General features: G+C 33.7%; 2 protein-coding genes across 2 annotated transcripts; one reads left to right on the forward strand and one right to left on the reverse strand.

Moving 5' to 3' along the window:
* Nucleotides 1–10,410: 10,410 nt before the first annotated feature.
* On the forward strand, nt 10,411–15,105 carry LOC148933679 (uncharacterized). Its single transcript, XM_089061143.1, has 11 exons — nt 10,411–10,690; nt 11,279–11,361; nt 11,416–12,021; nt 12,235–12,918; nt 13,120–13,179; nt 13,251–13,391; nt 13,953–14,119; nt 14,198–14,378; nt 14,505–14,627; nt 14,703–14,846; nt 14,947–15,105. The coding sequence occupies exons 1-11, from the start codon at nt 10,411–10,413 to the stop codon at nt 15,103–15,105; spliced, it is 2,628 nt and encodes an 875-aa protein (XP_088917269.1).
* Nucleotides 15,106–16,244: 1,139 nt separating this feature from the next.
* On the reverse strand, nt 16,245–17,660 carry LOC148933680 (protein FAR1-RELATED SEQUENCE 5-like). Its single transcript, XM_089061148.1, has 2 exons — nt 16,664–17,660; nt 16,245–16,582 (listed from the first exon to the last, which is right to left on the reverse strand). Exons 1-2 carry the CDS (start codon nt 17,658–17,660, stop codon nt 16,245–16,247), a joined length of 1,335 nt encoding a protein of 444 aa, XP_088917274.1.
* Between the last annotated feature and the right edge of the window lie 3,667 nt (nt 17,661–21,327).

The raw sequence follows: 21,327 nt of genomic DNA on the forward strand, positions 1-21,327 counted from the left end.
ATGATGAAGAATGTCTATTGTTAAAAAAATTACAATTTCAGATAAATATTTGGTGACCAAGTAGAGAGTATGCGGTGGTTTTGTGACTTTTGTCTGCTGCTTGGGCGGAAGAATAAGCGGGTGAGGAATTCTGTGTGTACAATATCAAACCCTAGAGTTGAACTTGAGCCAATATTTGGGCTTATAAATTGTTTGGATTATGTTATAGTAGCAGTATAGAGTTATTCCAATGAGGAGGAAAAATATATTACACGGTACTTCATATTTTTAAGTGGAATCTTTTTTCGAAATTTTTCTCTCTAATCAAATTATTATGGAAGATAAAACTATGACAGCCATAAAATCTATTTACTTTTTATCGAATTTAAGTTTTATAATTTCTACTTCAAATTAAATTTAATACATTTTCAATAGTCGAGCCTAAGAAAAAATGCATAATTACACTAATAAGATTAATTTATTATGTGCAATTTAAATCTGTAACACAATAATTTAATATAGAAACCTATATCTATATCTATACTATACTACTTAATATACTGTGGCAATTGTTGAAATGACATTTTTGCTCAATTGAAGGCAAAATAGAAAGCGGACTGTGTAAATTGTAATGCAATAAATCTATGCAACCAAATTTTGTACAACCAAAAATTGATTTATTTGAGAATAAAAGTAATTTATTTATGCATTTAATTAAAAAATATAGACATATATATAGTACAGGGAACGTGCATAATATTATGGTATTTGTGTATAATTTTTGAATATTTTTTTAACCATAAAATGTAATTAATACATACTTTAATTAAAATTTGAAAAATAATGGAGAACTAATTCAAATATAAAAATAAAAAATTGAAAATGAGGCCAAAGACTAATAAAGTGTTTTTAATTTGTTAACTAACTATATTTATTATTTTAATATTTAATTAACACCTCAAAATTACTAATATAATCTTATTTTGGTTGTACAAAATTTGATTGTTTATCATTACTCATTGTAATGGATGCTGGAGTATCCTTTAGTTCCTCTCTTTATATTGATTCTTCCAAAATATTCAAAGACAAGAAAATAATACCTCCGTCCACTAAAATTTGTCCTACTTTAACTCGGCACGGGTTTTAAGAAATATAATGGAAGTGCGTTGAAAAAGTTAATGGATTGTGAGTCCTACTTTTATATATTAATTTTATAATAAAATATGAGTAGGAATGAGTTAGTGGAATATGAGGTCCACTACAAAAAATGATAAAAGTGAAATGAGACAAATTTTTGGGAACGGATGAAAATGAAAAAATGGGACAAATTTTGGTGGATGGAGGTAGTAATTAATTATAAAGATAAAGAAAGAGAGAGCTCATATAAGTTTCAAAACTCTACTAATACTGTAGAATGCAAATAGGAATTCAACAAAATAATTCAAAACAGAAACAAAATGAAATATTATTAGATTAAACCAAACCTGAATACTTATCACCCAAGAAATTCAAAGCAAATCCAGCCACACATCACAGCGAAGCAGACGAAGCAGGTAGTTGGAAGCAGACGACAATGGCGCAACGAGTAAATATATTGAATTTATTTATATTTATAAATTTATATGTAAGTTTAATTATATCTATATTCAAATTACTAAAATTAGTATGTATAGTTATAATTGAGTTAATTTGGATTTATTCTACTGGGATAGTGTTATATACTCTACAACTTTGGATCATATTCCATCCATTTCAATAAATATGAAACATTTATATTTATATTTATAAATTTAGGGTAGTGATAAAATGTACACTTATATATTGTACAAACTCAAAACTCCTCATCATAGCTTCAACACAGTTTCAATACAATATCAACACAATGTAAAATTTTAAGATTTTAATGTCAACACAATATCAACACAGCATCAATCATTGACTACCATTGAAATTTTGTTGACATTTTTCCGTTGATGTTTTTTTTTTATCCGTTGACATTTTTCAATGGTCCAGATTATAGTTTTGAGTTTGTACAATATTTAGAGTTTTCATTTGCTCACATTTCTATAAATTTATATGTAAATTTAATTATATCTATATTCAAATTACTAAAATTAGTATGTATAGTTATAATTGAGTTGATTTGGATTTATTATACTTGGATAGTGTTATATACTCTACAACTTTGGATCATATTCCCTCCGTTTCGATAAATATGAAACATTTGCTTTTGACATGAGATTTAATGTTAATGTTAATGTTAATGTGGTGTTGTTTTGTAAGTTAAAGAGAGAGAGAGTAAAGTAAGAGAGAGACAAATAGATATAAAATTATTTTTATTTTAGGAAATGTTTCATTTTTAATGGGACAATCTAAAAAGAAAAACGTTTCACTTTTAATGGGACAGAATGAGTATTTCTTTTTTTATGCTTCTCAAAATATTATATTTATGAATATTATCATGTATTGAATTTAATTTGAGAAAAAGCGAATTTATTAATTGTGGAAAAACTTACTTGAGTATTCATTTGCTCAGGTCGGCTTAATCTAATATGTGACATATGAAAGTTATGACATCATAAGTTAAATACTAATAATTTATAATTTAAAATAAATATTGAGATGAACATATGATAATATGGTGTCATGTAGGACATTAATTAAAAATAAATACTCCCTCTGTCCCGCTTTAAGAGTCTCGATTGAGTCGGACACATGTTTTAAGAAAGTGTATGAGTGTATGAGTGTATGATAAATAAATATTGTGGTGGATGATGGGACCCACTTTTTTAATTGAGTGTGTAATAAATAAATATTGTAGTGGATGTTGGGACCCACTTTTAACATTTTTTTTATTTACTTTGTAGGCATTTTGTATTAGTTTATCTCAACCGGGACTCCTAAAGCGGGACGCCTTAAATTGATCAAACGGGACTCCTAAAGCGGGATGCCCGAAATTGATCAAACGGGACTCCTAAAGCGGGATGGGGGAGTATCATATACACAGAAGAAATACGTTAGATGAAATGTCATATTATTTAATTGTGTTATAAATATTTTTCTAAGTATATTATGGTTCACTAAAATACGATTATGTAAAATAATTTATTTTGGTGACAAGATTTTGATATTCACCATATGACATGTAAAATTATTAAATTGTTTATTTATTCAAACTATATGTTTTTTTTCTCTTTGATACTTAGTCGCGTCTTTTATGTGTATATATTATTACACTTAACTCATACTCTTTGATCATTAGTCATATCTTTTCTTTGTCATTTGTTTTATTTAATTTTATTCCACTCATATCAGAAATAAAAACTGTATAAAATTGTTTGCCGAATCTGAAATGTTTCATTTAGAGTAGGTTGAGAGAAGTACATATTTTTTTTTGTTATTGTTTATAATATTTTTAATTATTTATAATATTATGAATACTTATTTTAATTAACACATATTTTTAACTCTAATCATCATTATACTCTCTTTATCCTCTTTTTATTTTATTCCACTTATCTTAGAATTTCTCTTCATTATTTGAAAGTCTTATGTCCCGTGCATAGCACGGGTGATAATACTAGTATTACAAACGTTACACAACAATATTATAAACGTTACACAACAATCTATAGATTATTGTATAATGTGTCGGATATTGTTGGCCGAGAAAAATTGTTGTATAAGGTGTAGCATATTGCTAGCCGTCTTTTTTGGTTTTTTTTGCCACGTGACAGCTTATTATTCGTCCACATGTACAAATGATTGGCTAGGAATGTGGTATGGTGTTATTTTAAGAGGTGGGGCACCCTAACACTCCTCATATCTTAAGTATAGTAAAAAATTATTTAATTAAACAATAATATCATTAAGATTTCTCTAATAAATTAAAATGTTGGATAAAAATAAATAGCTAATTTGAATTTTCTATTTTGCAACATTAGATCTCAATCAAGATTAAGTCATTAGTATTTCTCGATGAGAAAATTTACTGTTGATCTATTTTTTTTTATATATATTAGAACTGAAGTAAATTAAAATATTTATGTAAACAAATAATAATATCAGTTGTATTTCTCTAATAAGTCAAAAAGTTGTGTGATAATAAACTACCATTATTAGATATCAAGAACATTAAGAAACTACTATATCATCTAATCAAATCACTAATTGATGTATTTTTTTTTCCAACATTAGATTTCAATCAAGACTTATGTCATAGTATTTTTTCGTACTAACCAAATAGTTGGATGAGAATAATTCATTAATTAAACTATATATTTGTAACATTATATCTCATTTAATACTAATGTCAAAATTTCATATTTAATTTGAATTGAATTACTATAATTGAATATTTGATTTAATTAAACAATTGTGTTTAATTCTAAATTCAACATGATAAATTTAGTTGAATAAGTAAGTTGGACTTTAGATTCAATTTAACTTGTATTAATCTTGAATTCATTTAATCTGAAATATAGTAAAATTATTGAATATTTTGATTTTTGATTCGATTGATCTATCTTAACCACAATAAAAATCAATTCAATCCAATTAACTTAAAATAAATTAATAATTTCATAATAATTTAGAAAAATATAAAAGTTTTAATTTAAATATTTGTATATTAGCTTAAAAACGCAAAACATAATTAAAGAAAATATATGAGAATTAGAGTAAAAAAAATTAAGAGCGAATACATTTATCCTCAACTATGATACTATTAAATAATTATTGAAATTGTAAAATATAAAATCGACCATATATATATAATTAACTTTTAGTATATCATCCAACTAATCGGTGGGGATTGACTCAATATCCTTGTTTACTTGACATATTAACCGAAAAAATGCGAAACATATTAAATTAGATAGTACTCCATATGATAGTCTTAAAATAATTCAATTGCAAATAGTCATTACTCATTCGTATCCAACTATTTTATTATTAAATAGTTTTTAAAAATGTACACAATAAAAGTAACATGATTTGCATATATACTTAACTTATTAGTATTTTTATCCACTAAGCGACAATAATTCACTATAGGGATGTCAATCGGGCTAGTCCGTTCGGGTTCGGGTCAGCCCACTCGGGTCGCCGGGCTATTTGGATGCGGGCCATTCGGGTTATGAATTTTTCGGGTCATAAATTTTCAACCCTAACCCTAACCCGTCGGGTTTTGGGGCTAACCCATCGGGCTATTCGGGCCTAAAAGCTTTCGAAAATAATCTCCTATATAAAATTTTCTTCTATAAAATGATTTTAAATTTTAGATATTTTTTTCTTTTTAGTTTAGAATCATATAAAATTTTCAACTACAATATAAATTAAAGTTTGTGTTCGTGTCATTATTATGGCATTGTTCGTAATTAATTCTTTATGAAAATTAAAAATCATATCTTACATAAATCATTATTAAAATGATAAATATATTAAGATTTTGATGGGTTAGTTCTTAATTTTGTCTTGATTGACTTTGGTGGTGGTAAGACAGATGATGAGACGGTGCAATAATGAGTTGAGATGGAACTTGAAAGCTAATATTGTGGGATCGAGTGGAAAAGTGTAGAATGAAGATTGAGGATTCAAAAATATAAAAAACCCTTAAAACTTAATATTTTATAATTAAAACTCACAACCCATCGGGCCGACCCGCAACCCGTTCGGGCCAACCCGTTTAACCCGCCAACCCATTCGGGCCAACCCGTTTAGCCCGTTTTGTATTCGGGTAATAAAATTACAGCCCTAACCCGCTCATATTACCGGGTTGTTCGGGCCGGCCCACGGGTTTCGGGTTGAATTGACATCCCTAATTCACTATTTCACTCTATTTTCTTTTGTATTCGACATCTTGACTTAAAATTGCAAAAGGTAATTAGATTGGATATATATGATAGTTGAAAAAAATATAGTTATATAGTATTGGTTAAAAAATAATAAACTGAAAATAGTTATTTATATCTAATTATTTTATTATTATTAAATAATTTTAAAAATTATAAATTATAATATCAACCACATTTATATATAGTTAAGTTATTAGTAACATTTCCCAGACTATTTGATTTTTATTAAATGATTTCATTCTGTACTAGCTATATATACATGTTTACTTAAAATTCACAAATCATAATTAATTGGATGTATGATAGTAAAAAAAATTGGGAATAATCATTTGTATCCAACTATTTAATTATTAAGTAATTTTAAAATTTATAAACATAAAATTGACCACTTGTATATATATTTAAAGAAGATATAATAATTAATATTTCCTTACTACAAACATACTCATCATTAAGAGTAAATTAAAATTAAAAAATATTCACATATCTATTTTTGGATATTTAATAGTTAAATATTAATAATTCTAGAATGTTTAAAAAATAGTAAAAACATATTATGTAAATATGTACTATATGGTGTAATACAATATTTTACCTAAATTTTACCTAATGAAAAAGTAAAAAAATTATGTATCGTCATTTGATTATGATAGTTTAAGTAATAGAAAAGATTTATTCCCATTTAAATACTATGAACAATATTTCATCTAAAATTTGATGCGAATCTTTTTTTATAACAGTGGTTATTTTTTAGAAATGAATCAATTGCATATTTTACTTCTTAAAATGAACTTTCCCCTACAATTGTAGAGGGGCAAATTAATCATACAAATATGTATAAATAAGAAAACTGATTTTAAACAAAATGGTGTTATCTTATTCAAAATTGAAGATTACAAACTGAAAATCCTATTATAATATAGGAATGAATATGGATAGGAGAAAAACAGACGCCATATACAGGAGTAAATGGGAGAGAGGGAAAACTAGGCGCTATTTTTGGGGAAAGAAAGAATAAGTTTGTAAGCTTTAGTAAAGGATAAGAGCACTCCCAATGGAGGTGGCGAATTCTCGGCGATAAATCGCCGATTATCGCCGAATTATCGCCGGCCATTGTGGCGAAGTCGGCGATAATTCGGCGATAATGTTACCGTTGCTTCGCCGAGTGGCGATTTATCGCCGGATTATCGCCGAGCGATCGCCGGCCACTGTGGGCGACGCTCGGCGATAATCGGCGATTTTTAAAATTTTTTTTTTTTTTTTTGGCCGAACGGCTATTTTATCCCACCCCTATAAATATTTCATCCTCTTCCTCCATTCATCACCCACAAACTTCATTCACACAAATTTTCAATCTTTTTTCTCTCCATCTTTATTAAATGAGTTCTGATTCATCGTCTCGTGCTCAGTCCGACGAGGAAATATCACATTCTTCTTCCGAAGAAGAGGTACCTCCCGCTCCCACCGGATGGGATGTAGCGGGTTTCGCCAACAACCCAATCAACAACTATATCTCCCGCTGCATACAAAGCGAGATCGCTCGAATGCAGCAGCCACCCCCCCAACGGCCAATCCGCCGGCGGCGCCGATACATCCCTCGCAACCACACTGGTGCGCACGATCGGCTGTTCGCCGATTATTTCGCGGAGGAACCACGTTATCCGGCAGATGTATTTCGTCGCCGGTTCAGAATGCGCCGCTCCCTCTTCCTGCGCATTGTTAATGCGTTGTCCGCGCGTTACCCCGAGTTCCGGCTCCAGCGAGACGCAGCAGGGAAGCCCGGACTATCGCCCCTACAGAAATGCACTGTTGCCATCCGGCAGTTGGCATATGGAGGGTCCGCCGACATGTTCGATGAGTATCTGCAATGCGGCGAGACGACTGGCAACGAGTGCCTGAAGAATTTCTGTCAGGGCGTGCGAGAGATATTTGGGGAGCACTACCTTCGCTCGCCGGACGCAGCTGACTGCCAGTTCCTACTGGATTGGCACTGGAGGACCCACGGCTTTCCGGGGATGCTCGGCAGCATCGACTGTATGCACTGGCAGTGGAAGAACTGCCCAACCGCGTGGCGAGGCCAGTTTACTACCGGCTACAAAGGTACGCATCCCACCATCATTCTTGAAGCCGTTGCCGACCAACGGCTTTGGATTTGGCATGCTTATTTTGGTATAGCCGGGTCGAACAACGACCTAAATGTTCTCAATTCCTCGCCCCTTTTCAACGAGCGGATCAACGGATTAGGCCCCTCCATCGAATTCACGGCCAATGGCAATGTGCATAACATGGGGTACTACCTGGCTGACGGCATCTATCCGCAATGGCCCGTGTTTCTGAAGACGATCAGATGCCCACTCGGAGATAGAAGAAGGTATTTTGCCCGAGCGCAAGAGTCTGCGCGCAAGGATGTGGAGAGGGCATTTGGGGTGCTCCAATCGCGATTTGCACTGGTAAAGGGTCCGACGCGCTTTTTCTACCAGGGGGATATTGCCGATATCATGTATGCGTGCATCATCATGCATAACATGATCATCGAAGATGAACACGAAGGCGTCCTCGACGTCACCAACGACCCAAGTGTTGCATCATCGAGTCACGGTGTCTCAACCGAGTCCGCCCGCCAGGGTGTACCGCACAACGAACATGAACGGTTCCAGGCGTTCATGGACATACACCAGAAGGAGGCCCATCAAGCACTACAACACGATATCATCGAAGAATTGTGGGCAAATAGAAACCGCGCCCACCGCCCTTGAATTTTTTTTTCTTTGAATTTTTTTTTTGATTTTTTATTTCCATTCGTGTACTTTTTTTTTTTTTAATTTTCTTCGTTGTAATGTGTACCCGTGTTTAATACAACGAACTTTATTACTATTTATTTGATTTATCTTTATAAATTAAATAAGCTAGCTTTATTATATATAAAAATAAAACAATTAAATTAGTGATGATGTAAAAATGAAATGTTGAGTTAGGGAGAAATAAGGGAGAAATAAGGGAGAAACCATTGTAGGGGTTGGCTAAAAACTGGGGATAAAATGTGATGCTGATGTGGCGCTGATGTGGCAGGAGTTAGGGAGAAATAAGGGAGAAATAAGGGAACTCCATTGGGAGTGCTCTAAAAGGGTAAACTTAATTGATAGAAAACCAGAAATTATATATAAGAGCACTCCCAATGGTGCCAGCTAAAAGTCGGCATTTTTTCGCGTCTATCGCCGAGTTATCGCCGACCAATGGGAGAGGTCGGCGATAATTCGGCGATTTTTCCTCTCGTTTTATCGCCAACCGGCGAAAAATCGCCGGATTATCGCCGAATTATCGCCGACCACTGTGGGCGATAAATATATATATATATATATATATATATATATATAGAGTAGTGATATGTGGCAAATGCCCCTTAAGTATATAACTAGAGAACAAATCACAGCCACAAGATTAAGAAAATCAAGGGCTAGTTTTAACACATGTGATTTTCGAATTTAAAGGAGAAATCAGTTCACTCTAACACAAATTTACTTCACCATACAAGGCGGGGGTATAATGGACATTTCACTAATAAAATTAGGTTAACAATTTTAATTACGCAAATCAATCGATCCCGCCTTCACTGTTCTTCCCGTCGTCTCCATCCATCGCCGCCGTCTTCTCGTTCCTGCAATCGCCGCCGTCTTCTCGTTCCTGCAATCGCCGCCGTTTCCATCCATCGCGTCTGCAATCGCCGTCGCCTTCATCCATAGTCGAACAATGAATCCAAATCAGAAAGATTTTTCAACATGCAAGTTGTTCTACTAGTTTATGATTTAGATTTCTCATTCTAATTTAGATTTAGTTTTAGAATAAAAGTTAGTTTTGAGAATTCTGCAAATTCAAACATATGAACATCTGCTTACAGTTAATCACTACAGTTAACTACTTCTATTTTTTTGTGTAGGTTTTGATCGAGAGAAAAAAAAGAAAAACAACAACCGTTGACTCCGATCGTGAGTATTACATTATTAGTGAAGTATTACATTAAAAAATACATACTCTGTTTTTCATTTAGTGAAGTATTACATTATTAGAGTGAAGTGTTTGTGAAGTATTACACTATTCTAGTGCTATAGTGAAGTGGTTGTCATCTATTCTTGTAGTGCTTTGTTTTTCCATTTCAGTGAAGTAAAACATGGTTAGAGTGAAGTAGTCCAGTGTTAGAGTGAAGTGTATGTCATCTATGCTTGTAGTGCTCTGTTTTATCAATTCAGTGAAGTAAAACATGGTTAGAGTGAAGTATTTTAGTGTTATAGTGAAGTTTCTGTCATCTATGCTTCTAGTGCTTTGTTTTTCCATTTCAGTGAAGTAAAACGTGGTTAGAGTGAAGTAGTCCATGGTTAGAGTGAAGTGTTTGTTATCTACAATGAAGTAAAATTTTTTGTATTATGCTTGATATTTCAGTGGAAAAAAGGTTGGCAGAAATTGCGGCTGAGATTGTACCAATCGACATACTTAAAGGTTTCATGAAATAATTTCAGTCTTTTGATTCTATATGCATATGAAAAGAAAGAATATTCTAATTTTATGTATTTCTATAGAACAAATGAAATGTCATAAAGATTCAGCAAATGAAGCAATTGTTGTCGAGAAAAGAATGAAGAATCGGGAGGATGAAACACTTAATGCCGAGAGAAGGATGAAAAATCGGGAGGATAGACCTTCCAAACAAAAAACTACAGCTTCTACTACAAATGAAGCAGATGTTGCAAATGTTGCAGATGTTGCAGAGAAAAGGATGAAGAATAGGGAGGATAAACCTTCCAAACAAAATACTACTGATTATTCTGAAAAGAGGTCGAAGTATATTCATGATAGACCTCAATGTGAGTTATTTAATTATTTAGTATCTTAATGAAATATATTATGTATATGGCACAAATTAGAGTTAAGTGTCTGTCATCTATGCTTGCAGTGCTTTGTTTTTCCATTTCAGTGAAGTATTCCAGTGTTAGAGTGAAGTATTCTAGTGTTATAGTGAAGTGTCTGTCATCTATGATTGTAGTGCTCTGTTTTTCCATTCAGTAAAGTAAAACATGGTTAGAGTGAAGTAAAACAAGGCTAGAGTGAAGTATCCCAGTGTTAGAGTGAACTACAATATTTGCTTACAGTGAAGTGTATTGTGCATGCTTGTATTGCTTTGTTTTTCCAGTTCAGTGATGTAAAACATGCTTGTAGTGAAGTATTCCAGTGTTAGAGTGAAGTGTCTGTCATCTATGATTGTAGTGCTCTGTAATTACATTTCAGTGAAGTAAAACATGGTTAGAGTGAAGTATTCCAGTGTTAGAGTGAAGTGTCTGTAAACTATGATTGTAGTGCTCTGTAATTCCATTTCAGTGAAGTATTCCTGTATTAGAGTGAAGTGTTTGTGATACAGTACAGTGAAGTAATTTTTTTTGTATTATTTCTTCTAGGCTCAAAGAGAAAAGGTTTAAATGATGACAATGAAGAGTCTGCTGCAAAGAAGCAGAATAAGGCTAAAGGAAAGAAAAAAATGGTGTCGGATGATTTTGAAAATATTAAAATCAGGAGACCGAAACTTGTTGTCAAGGTAGGAATTAAAAATCTAGTTGATGCCATAGAGAAGATGAACAAAAGACAACTAGCTGCGCTGGAAGAGATGGGATTCGGGCAGCTTGTCCATCTAAAGATCAGAAGTATTCCTGCGGAAATGGCATTTTCACTCCTGGAGAATTTTAATCTAGACAACTGCACAAGAATCAAGTTAATTGATGATGAGCCGTTGCATATCACTGAGGAGGATGTGCATGCGACCTTAGGATTGCCAAGAGGGGAGTGGAAGATAAATATAGAAAAGAAGTATTACATACACGATGATATGCAGAACATTGCAAAAGCTTTGAAGAAGGACAGAAATTCAATCTACGCAACTGATTTGCAAGACCAGCTTGATACTGATGTAGATGGTGGTGAGTTGTTTAAAAAAGTTTTTCTTGTACTGTTGGACTCTGTGCTGATCTCACCATCTGCAAATGGGATTTGTGATGGAAGAATATTGGACTATATAGACAACATTTCCAATGTGAGAAAGTACAACTGGTGCAACTATGTTTTGAATGTGCTAATCACAGCACACGATAGCTGGAAAAAAAAGAACAAATCCACTCCATTCACTGGACCCATCACTTTCTTATTGGTGAGTTTTCTAATTTAAGCACAACTTATAGTGAAGTAAAACATGGTTAGAGTGAAGTATTCCAGTGTTAGAGTGAAGTGTCTGTCATCTATGATTGTAGTGCTTTGTTTTTCCATTTCAGTAAAGTAAAACATGGTTAGAGTGAAGTATTCCAGTGTTAGAGTGAAGTATTTGTCGTCCCAACTTATAATCCATGTTTGAACCTTTTTGCAGGCATGCTATGTTGATAGGGTTGTCTACAGGACGAGGATGGTGGTTCGAAGATTTCCCACTGTCCGGAACTGGACAACCACCCTTCTTAGGGAAAGAGGCCAGTTGGAATTCAAAAATGGTGGTGTTATAGGCCGAGGAAGCATAGAAAGCATTATTGACCCGGTCTCCATTGAAGCTTTATATGTCAATAATGATTCAACCATTGTCACTGCCCCTGTCCCTTCTACCACTGAGAATACTCTCCCACCAAATGATGAAGCTCCTGTGAAAACTCTTCCAACAACCGAAGCTCCTTCAACTAATGAAGCTCCTGGGAATACTTTGCCAACAACTGAGGAAGCTTCTTCAAATGATGAAATAAAAAGTTCAATAAGGGAAGCTACAACTTCTATTAAAAAAATGATGAACTGTATAAAGAATGCTCCGGCAACTAGCAAAGACATCAATTGCTTCAAGGTTGTAGCAGTAACTGCCCTTAGAATGGTGGGTGTCGAGGTTGCTCGAGTCGAACAAGCTGTGTCAAATCCAATTGATAATATGACACATGCTATGGAAGTCGATCAAGAGGATAATCCAGAGTGGATTGATCTCATGGAAAAGATGATGGAAATCTATGATGAAAAGAGCAAACTAGTGGCTGAAGGCACATCAATTTTTCCTGATATTAACTTGGAAAAGAAAGATGTAAGTTGAAGTGTTGTAATGATGCAAACAATTTGATTTTGATTTTGGTCTGTTGTGTTTTAAAACTTGACATATGATTCAGGGTGAACTAAAAAAATTTCTATGATGCTGTATTTTAATTTATAATACTTTTTTACTTCTTGTTTATATCTACCTTTTAAGTTTTTGTATTTATGATTAAATACATATCACTATATGCAGGTGACAAAAGAATTTTGTGCTGATCTAACTAAAGGAGGATTACAAAACACACAATTGAAGGTAATACAGATATCTAGTACATTTGTATTGTGGTATTTATATTTGATATTCTTTTCTTGTTATGAAAATAGGATGACAATGTGGATGCCCAAATTGCGTCTGCATTAGAAGCGTTCATAGGGATAGGTGGTGATGATGAATACATTCAGTCAGAATTGAAAGAAGCTGAACAAAATCCTACAGCCGAATTAGTAGTTTACGATCCGGATATTGTAAGAATTTATAAAATGCTTATTGTGAAGTAAAACATGAGTAGAGTGAAGTATTCAAGGGTTAGAGTGAAGTGTTTGTCATCTATGCTTGTAGTGCTTTGATTTTCGATTGCAGTGAAGTAAAACATGGTTAAAGTGAAGTATTCTAGTGTTAGAGTGAAGTCTCTGTTATCCATGCTTAAAGTGCTTTGTTTTTCCATTTCAGTGAAGTAAAACATGGCTAGAGTGAAGTATTCTAGTGTTAGAGTGAAGTGTCTGTCATCTATGATTGTAGTGCTTTGTTTTTCCATTTCAGTGATGTAAAACATGCTTAAAACATGCTTGTAGTGAAGTATTCCAGTGTTAGAGTGAAGTATTCCAGTGTTAGAGTGAAGTGTCTGTTTATCCATGCTTGTAGTGCTTTTTTTTCCATTTCAGTAAAACATGGTTATTGTGAAGTAAAACTTGCTCTATTTTTCTATTTCAGTAATGTAAAAATAAACATCCAGTGAACTATATGTCTTATAAAGTGAAGTATATAAACAATATAGTGAAGTTTTCATCTCATTCTTGCCCTGACAGGCAAGTGCTAGGATTGAACAAATGGCAATACGTTCAAAAGCTGAGAAGAGAAAAGCCGCTGCTCTGCGATCTCCATTCTATGAAAGAATGGTTCAGGCAAAAACAAAGTTTACCTTGCAAGAGTCACAAATATTTTTTTGGATTATGACAACACCTAAATTAAATGAGTAAGATTTATATTATAGTTCTTATTTAGAAGAAAAAATATACAAAAGAAATCTTAACACACATACATGTTTGAACAGGGACAACATATTGTATGATGATGATGTTGTAATTGTAACAAAAAGAGAATTTTGTTCACTGTTGCCGCATGAGCTAGTAGAAGTGGGTGTGATCAACGCGTGGGCATCTTATTTGAATAACATGGAAGAATACAGGGCTCTATCTTCATCGAGGCGCCTGTTTTTTACAACATACCTATGTGTAAGAATAGTATAAATTTTGAAAAATGAACTGATGGTATATGTTCATTATAAAGCATGTTTACTTCACTATATGTTCACTATAGTGAATTATTTATATCTAGATTTGACTTGTCTCATCTTTCAGCTGTATACAGTTGTACAACGGCCTGATGGGGCGGACATCAACACCACAATTGATAGATTCTGTAGCAATCTAGAAGATGAGATTAAAAAAATTCCGTATTTCAAGTGGGTCGACGTAGATTTGGTAAATATTGAATATAAAAGATTCTTTGTTATATTCACTGTTGTTTTTATTCTGGAATTGTTATCATCTTTGTAGGTGTTCTTTCCAATTTGTGCTGCGGAACATTACTACACCATATGCTTTAGATTTAGCACTAAAAGCATAGTGGTGATTGACAATTCAAAGAATGGTAGTGATGAGGACATCACAATCAATTATGGTAGCATACCTGAAACTGTGGTAAGTATACATGATATATAGTGAAGTATTTTGTGATTACAGTGAACTAGAATACTCTTTACAGTGAACTACCTCTGATATTCATGATAATATATTGCAGAGAATGTATTTTTGTCATTATTTGACAAAAATGGGTTATCACGTGCAATGCAAATCAATAAAGGATGTTACCATAAAGAGGCTAAAAATGTCTTGGAGAACAACATCAAATGCAGAAGATTGTGGAGTTTTTTTGATGAGACATATGGAATGTTATTAAGGTGAGCGGGAACAAGATTGGAAATGTGGATTATCTACAAGGAGCAAGGGAATACTCCAAAGACTAAGAGCAAAGTATTGCAGCGCATTAATGTTGTCAGAAATAAACCATGAGTCATTAAAAAACATGGTAACAACATCAAAGCATTATAAAGAATGTGAGAAAATCATGGACATAGATGTGGAAAACATGATTGTAAACTTCAAGCGTTCATGAACTATTGTACAAAACTTCATTTAAATTCAATAGTTAGTTCCTATTTACTCTCGAGCTATTTACTTCACTATATGCACAATATAGTTCACTATATGCACAATGCACATCATTGGAGTGAAGTAAAACAAAGCTAGAGTGAAGTATTACAGTGTTAGAGTGAAGTGTCTGTTTATCCATGCTTGTAGTGCTCTGTAATTCCATTTCAGTGAAGTAAAACAGGGTAAGAGTGAAGTAAAACATGGTTAGACTGAAGTAAAACATGGTTAGAGTGAAGTGTCTCATCTATGATTGTAGTGCTTTGTTTTTCCATTTCAGTGAAGTAAACCATGGTAAGAGTGAAGTAAAACAAGGCTAGAGTGAAGTATTCCAGTGTTAGAGTGAAGTGTCTGTCATCTATGATTGTAGTGCTCTGTAATTCCATTTCAGTGAAGTAAAACATGGTTAGAGTGAAGTAAAACAAGGCTAGAGTGAAGTGTCTGTCATCTATGATTGTAGTGCTTTGATTTTCGATTGCAGTGAAGTAAAACATGGTAAGAGTGAAGTAAAACATGGTTAGAGTGAAGTAAAACATGGTTAGAGTGAAGTGTCTCATCTATGATTGCAGTGCTTTGTTTTTCCATTTCAGTGATGTAAAACAAGGCTAGAGTGAAGTATTCCAATGTTAGAGTGAAGTATTTGTCATCTATTCTTGTTTATTACACGATAATCAATATTACATCACTATAAATGAACCAAAACATGTAATAAGCGAACTAAAGACTTGTAAGCAGTAAAACGAACACAAATAAAATTGAATTTATTCGCAATTGAGCTTAACATAAAAGCAAAGTTTGAATTGAGATAAAAATCACTCAAAAGTGTAATAAAAATGAGTCATTGGTGCTCTAAAAAGGCTACAAAGTGAACTGTTTCTTTCCAAATACTCACTGCCTCTGTTTTGCCTTCTCATTCACCTTTTTGCAGTTCCTGGAATCATGGTGTCCAATCACATGACAATTTCCACACTTTCGGCCTAGTTTCATTGCTAACTTCACTGCCGACTCCTTCTTGGATTTTCTCCTACTACCACTTCCCTTTGTACTGACAACATTAGGAGGATGAACTTCAATAATGTTTGGAACTTGTGAGCCATAGAAATTCTCAATCAATGTTCTCTTCTCTGTCGAAGACAGAACAACACTTCCGAGAAGCTGCTTCTTACCTTCTTCAATAATTGCAATAAATGCATTGATTTGGTCAATGTTCCCTTCAATACTTTGTGCTATTTCAAAGAATAATGCATACTAGTTTTTAAATGCAATCTTCTTCTCGTCCACAACAGAGAGTATTTCTTCATCATCACAAAAGCCTCCATGTATTGGCTTCACAAACTGTGACTTCAACCATCTCCATCCACGCAAATTCTCGGGTATCAACTTAACAAACTTATATTTCAACACACAAAGTATATGGCTGCACAATAGACCAAGTCTCTCAAACTTTTTACATCCACACAAATAGGTGTCATCGCCAATGGAGTAAGTCACTGTCCATGAGTTTGAATCCTTGTCATTTATGTTATATACTTCATTCTCTCTATTGGTAGACATTCCTAGAGTTGAACAAGACAAAGAGAAACATGCATAAACTATCTCCTCTTGAATTGCATTAAAAGCACTACCACTATATATTGTTGACGCATGTTTCTCAATTTCCAATTCTGTTCGCAATATAGGCACTTTTGTTGAATCATAGTATTCAAGCTTTGCGCTATTACTTCTCTGAGCCTCCAAAGCATGGTTATAGTTCATATAAAATAGCATAAGGTTAGCCCGACACTTTGAGTACCTTTTAAAGAAGCTATTCTGTGATTCAGACAAAGATGTTGTCTTTATCAACGAGCTCATCGGAAAATCACGGAAAAAGGCTGGAACCCAAAACTTTCTAGATGCAAACATTGATGAAAACCAGTCATTATTGGCCAGCCCATATATTTCCATTATAGCATGCCAAGATTCTTCAAATGCATCAGGCTCTATCAACTCCGACCAAACACATGCATTCAATTCCTGCTTTAGTTCTTCACTACCAAGCATGTTCTTTGGCAATTTGTCAGCAACTTTATTCATTATATGCCACATGCACCACCTGTGTCTCGTACTAAGAAGAACCTCTGCAATAGCAACTTTCATTCCTAAATCTTGGTCGGTTACGATTAGCTTTGGAGCCACACCCATACATTTCACAAATTGTTTAAATAACCATGAAAAGGAGTCGGCACTTTCCTTGGATAAAAGGCCAGCAGCAAATGTCACAGGGCGACCATGATTATCCTTGCCCGTAAATGGAGCAAATATCATGCAGTACCTACATGTTAAAATCACTATAAGACATAAATAATAATCACTTCACTCTAACACTGGAATACTTCACTCTAACACTAGAATACTTCACTGAAATGGAAAAACAAAGCACTACAATCATAGATGACAGACACTTCACTCTAGCCTTGTTTTACTTCACTCTAACCATGTTTTACTTCACTGAAATGGAATTACAGAGCACTACAATCATAGATGACAGACACTTCACTCTAACACTGGAATACTTCACTCTAGCCTTGTTTTACTTCACTCTTACCATGTTTTACTTCACTGAAATGGAAAAACAAAGCACTACAATCATAGATGAGACACTTCACTCTAACCATGTTTTACTTCACTCTAACCATGTTGTACTTCACTCTTACCATGTTTTACTTCACTGAAATGGAAAAACAAAGCACTGCAATCATAGATGAGACACTTCACTCTAACCATGTTTTACTTCACTCTAACCATGTTTTACTTCACTCTTACCTTGTTTTACTTCACTGCAATCGAAAATCAAAGCACTACAATCATAGATGACAGACACTTCACTCTAGCCTTGTTTTACTTCACTCTAACCATGTTTTACTTCACTGAAATGGAATTACAGAGCACTACAATCATAGATGACAGACACTTCACTCTAACACTGGAATACTTCACTCTAGCCTTGTTTTACTTCACTGAAATGGAAAAACAAAGCACTACAATCATAGATGACAGACACTTCACTTTAACCATGTTTTACTTCACTGAAATGGAATTACAGAGCACTACAATCATAGATGACAGACACTTCACTCTAACACTGGAATACTTCACTCTAGCCTTGTTTTACTTCACTGCAATCGAAAATCAAAGCACTACAATAATAGATGACAGACACTTCACTCTAACACTGGAATACTTCACTACAAGCATGTTTTACATCACTGAACTGGATAAACAAAGCAATACAAGCATGCACAATACACTTCACTGTAAGCAAATATTGTAGTTCACTAAATGCTCATTATACTTCACTAAAATGAATAAAAACAGTACAATATAAGCCATGCTCAATATACTTCACTGTAAGCTTATTGTAGTTCACTAAATGCTCAATAAAGAACAAGGCATGTGAATGTAATTAGTGTGCACGTACCTATTTGTTGAGTATGTCGTATCAAAAGAAACAATATCACCATACATATGATAATTTCTCTTGGCAGTTGGATCACACCAAAACAAACGTGTCAGTCTATCCTTTGAGTTGACCTCAAATTCATATGTAAATGCTCCACAAAGTTCCTTTTTCCTGCGCATCTCATTTAATAGCATTTGTGCATCAGCTCCTTCCACGTATGCTCTAAGGTCGCGTCTGTAGTTGCGTACTTCTAAAACAGTACACCCTACATAATCTAATCCACCAAGTACTTCCTTGAGTAAGCTAAAACTTAAAGTTGGACCGATATTTGCATTAGCGCAATCAAGTATGAATTTCTGATGGACTAAATCCAAATTGCGGTTCAACTTCATAAAACGCTTATGGCGTTCCTCAACCATCTCGTGATTATGTTCTTCAACAAAACTTTGTATAACATAACCAACACCCATAAAAAACTTCCAAGACACTTTAGCATTACAAAAGCACTTAATAGAAGAACGCTTGCGTTTCACCTCATGTTGTTCATTTTTTCTTTGCTTTGTACCTTCTCGGCTACACACCACATAAATCCAAGTAATGACATCTTTTTCCTTTTTTGATCCCTTCTTACGGGTGTCAAACCCAACATATCGAGCATAATTGTTGTAGAAGTCCAATGCACGATCAAGGGTTATGAAACTTTGTCCAATTTTTGGTTTCAAATCATCGGGGCATTTTGGTACATAAACCACTGTAAGAAAAATATACTTCACTGTGAGCAAAAATATACTTCACTCTAAACATGTTTTACATCACTGAAATGGAAAAACAAAGCACTACAAGCATAGATGACAAATACTTCACTCTAGCCTTGTTTTACATCAATGAAATGGAAAAACAAAGCACTACACAGACACTTCACTCTAACCATGTTTTACTTCACTCTAACCATGTTTTACTTCACTGAATGGAAAAACAGAGCACTACAATCATAGATGACAGAAACTTCACTATAACACTAGAATACTTCACTCTAACCATGTTTTACTTCACTGAAATGGAAAAACAAAGCACTGCAAGAATAGATGACAGACACTTCACTCTAACCATTTTTTACTTCACTCTAACCATGTTTTACTTCACTCTAACCTTGTTTTACTTCACTGAATGGAAAAATAGAGCACTACAATCATAGATGACAGACACTTCACTATAACACATGAATACTTCACTCTAACCATGTTTTACTTCACTTTAACCATGAATCACAAACACTTTACGCTAACACTGGAATACTTCACTTTAATTATGTTATACTTCACTGTAATGAATAATATACTTCAATATAAACAATATTTACTTCAATATAGAGCATATTTACTTCACTGTTCGTCACATATAGTTCACTCTAACGTTTTTTCACATCATACACGATCTAATCATGCTGAGCAACAACACTTAATTGATAATAATTGATAATTACCTTTAGATTCAGTTTCTCCTTCCTCTCCCGATGAAGAGGAATCAGAATCGAAATAATCTTCCGATGAATGTATCGGAATTGAATCCATTTGAAGGAGTCCAGACGTCGCGATGAAGGAATCAAATTGCGTTGGTTAATCCGGAGCGAATTTGATCAGTTGTGATGAATTCAATCAGAATCAAATCACGCTGATCGATCCAAACTAATTCGCGCTGATCGATCCAATCAGATTTGAGAAAATCGCGCTTGAATTCAATCAGAACGAAGCTGAATTTGGTTCAGATCTGAGAAATCGCGCTTGAATTTGATTCAGATCGGGAATTTCATATTTTTGGAAGAAATCCTAAGCTAAATTTGGTTCAGATTGGAGAATGATTTGGGAAGATTTTGACGATAAACTCACGATGGATGATTATAAATTTGATTAATTCATGTTGAAATATTGAATTCCAAAAATGCCCTTAGACAAGTATTTTCTCATAAAAATTTGAAAGTTTGTTTAAACCATAGGATTAATTTGGAGTATTAAGATATGTGGCTGAGATTTATTCTCTAGTTATACACTTAAAATTAGTTAGACCTTGATCACTCCTATATATATATATATATATATATATATATATAGAGAGAGAGAGAGAGAGAGAGAGAGAGAGATGATCAAAATAAGAATGCATTTAAATCAAGAAATGCAGCCCAAATCTTGGCCCTAGGATTAGATGATCTAATGGTCAATAATTAACCCAAAACACGGAAGGTCATAATTAAGTAGTTTTAGGTCACATTATAAGATTTGGGTTTATGTCATGATAAGATCATTTTAGGTCATGCTTTGTTAGCATGACCTAAAAATAAACTAACTATGACCTAAAAATGCCCTACGTATGACTTTGTTCTGCGTTTCTGTATTTAAATCTGGTCTTCATAGATCAAAACCCTATATATATATATTTTTTAATTTCCCCCCTATAAATACACACCTTCTCTTCATTCTCTCCCCATCCTCATCCCTTTTCTCTCTTCATTCTCTCCTCATCCTCATCCCTTTTCTC

This window comes from Salvia hispanica, chromosome 1, assembly GCF_029641045.1.
Source record: "Salvia hispanica isolate PSC_SH4W2 chromosome 1, Shi_PSC_v1, whole genome shotgun sequence".
NCBI lineage: Eukaryota > Viridiplantae > Streptophyta > Magnoliopsida > Lamiales > Lamiaceae > Salvia > Salvia hispanica.

Excerpts from the sequence above, each read along its gene's own strand:
- LOC148933679 (XM_089061143.1), top strand. The coding sequence starts at position 10,411 with ATGAAATGTCATAAAGATTCAGCAAATGAAGCAATTGTTGTCGAGAAA. Across the intron at positions 12,022-12,234 it reads GACCCATCACTTTCTTATTG|GCATGCTATGTTGATAGGGT; the intron begins GTGAGTTTTCTA and ends ACCTTTTTGCAG. Across the intron at positions 14,120-14,197 it reads ACAACACCTAAATTAAATGA|GGACAACATATTGTATGATG; the intron begins GTAAGATTTATA and ends ATGTTTGAACAG.
- LOC148933680 (XM_089061148.1), bottom strand. The coding sequence starts at position 17,660 with ATGATATTTGCTCCATTTACGGGCAAGGATAATCATGGTCGCCCTGTG. Across the intron at positions 16,583-16,663 it reads GCCAATACATGGAGGCTTTT|CACAAAGTATTGAAGGGAAC; the intron begins GTGATGATGAAG and ends TCTTTGAAATAG.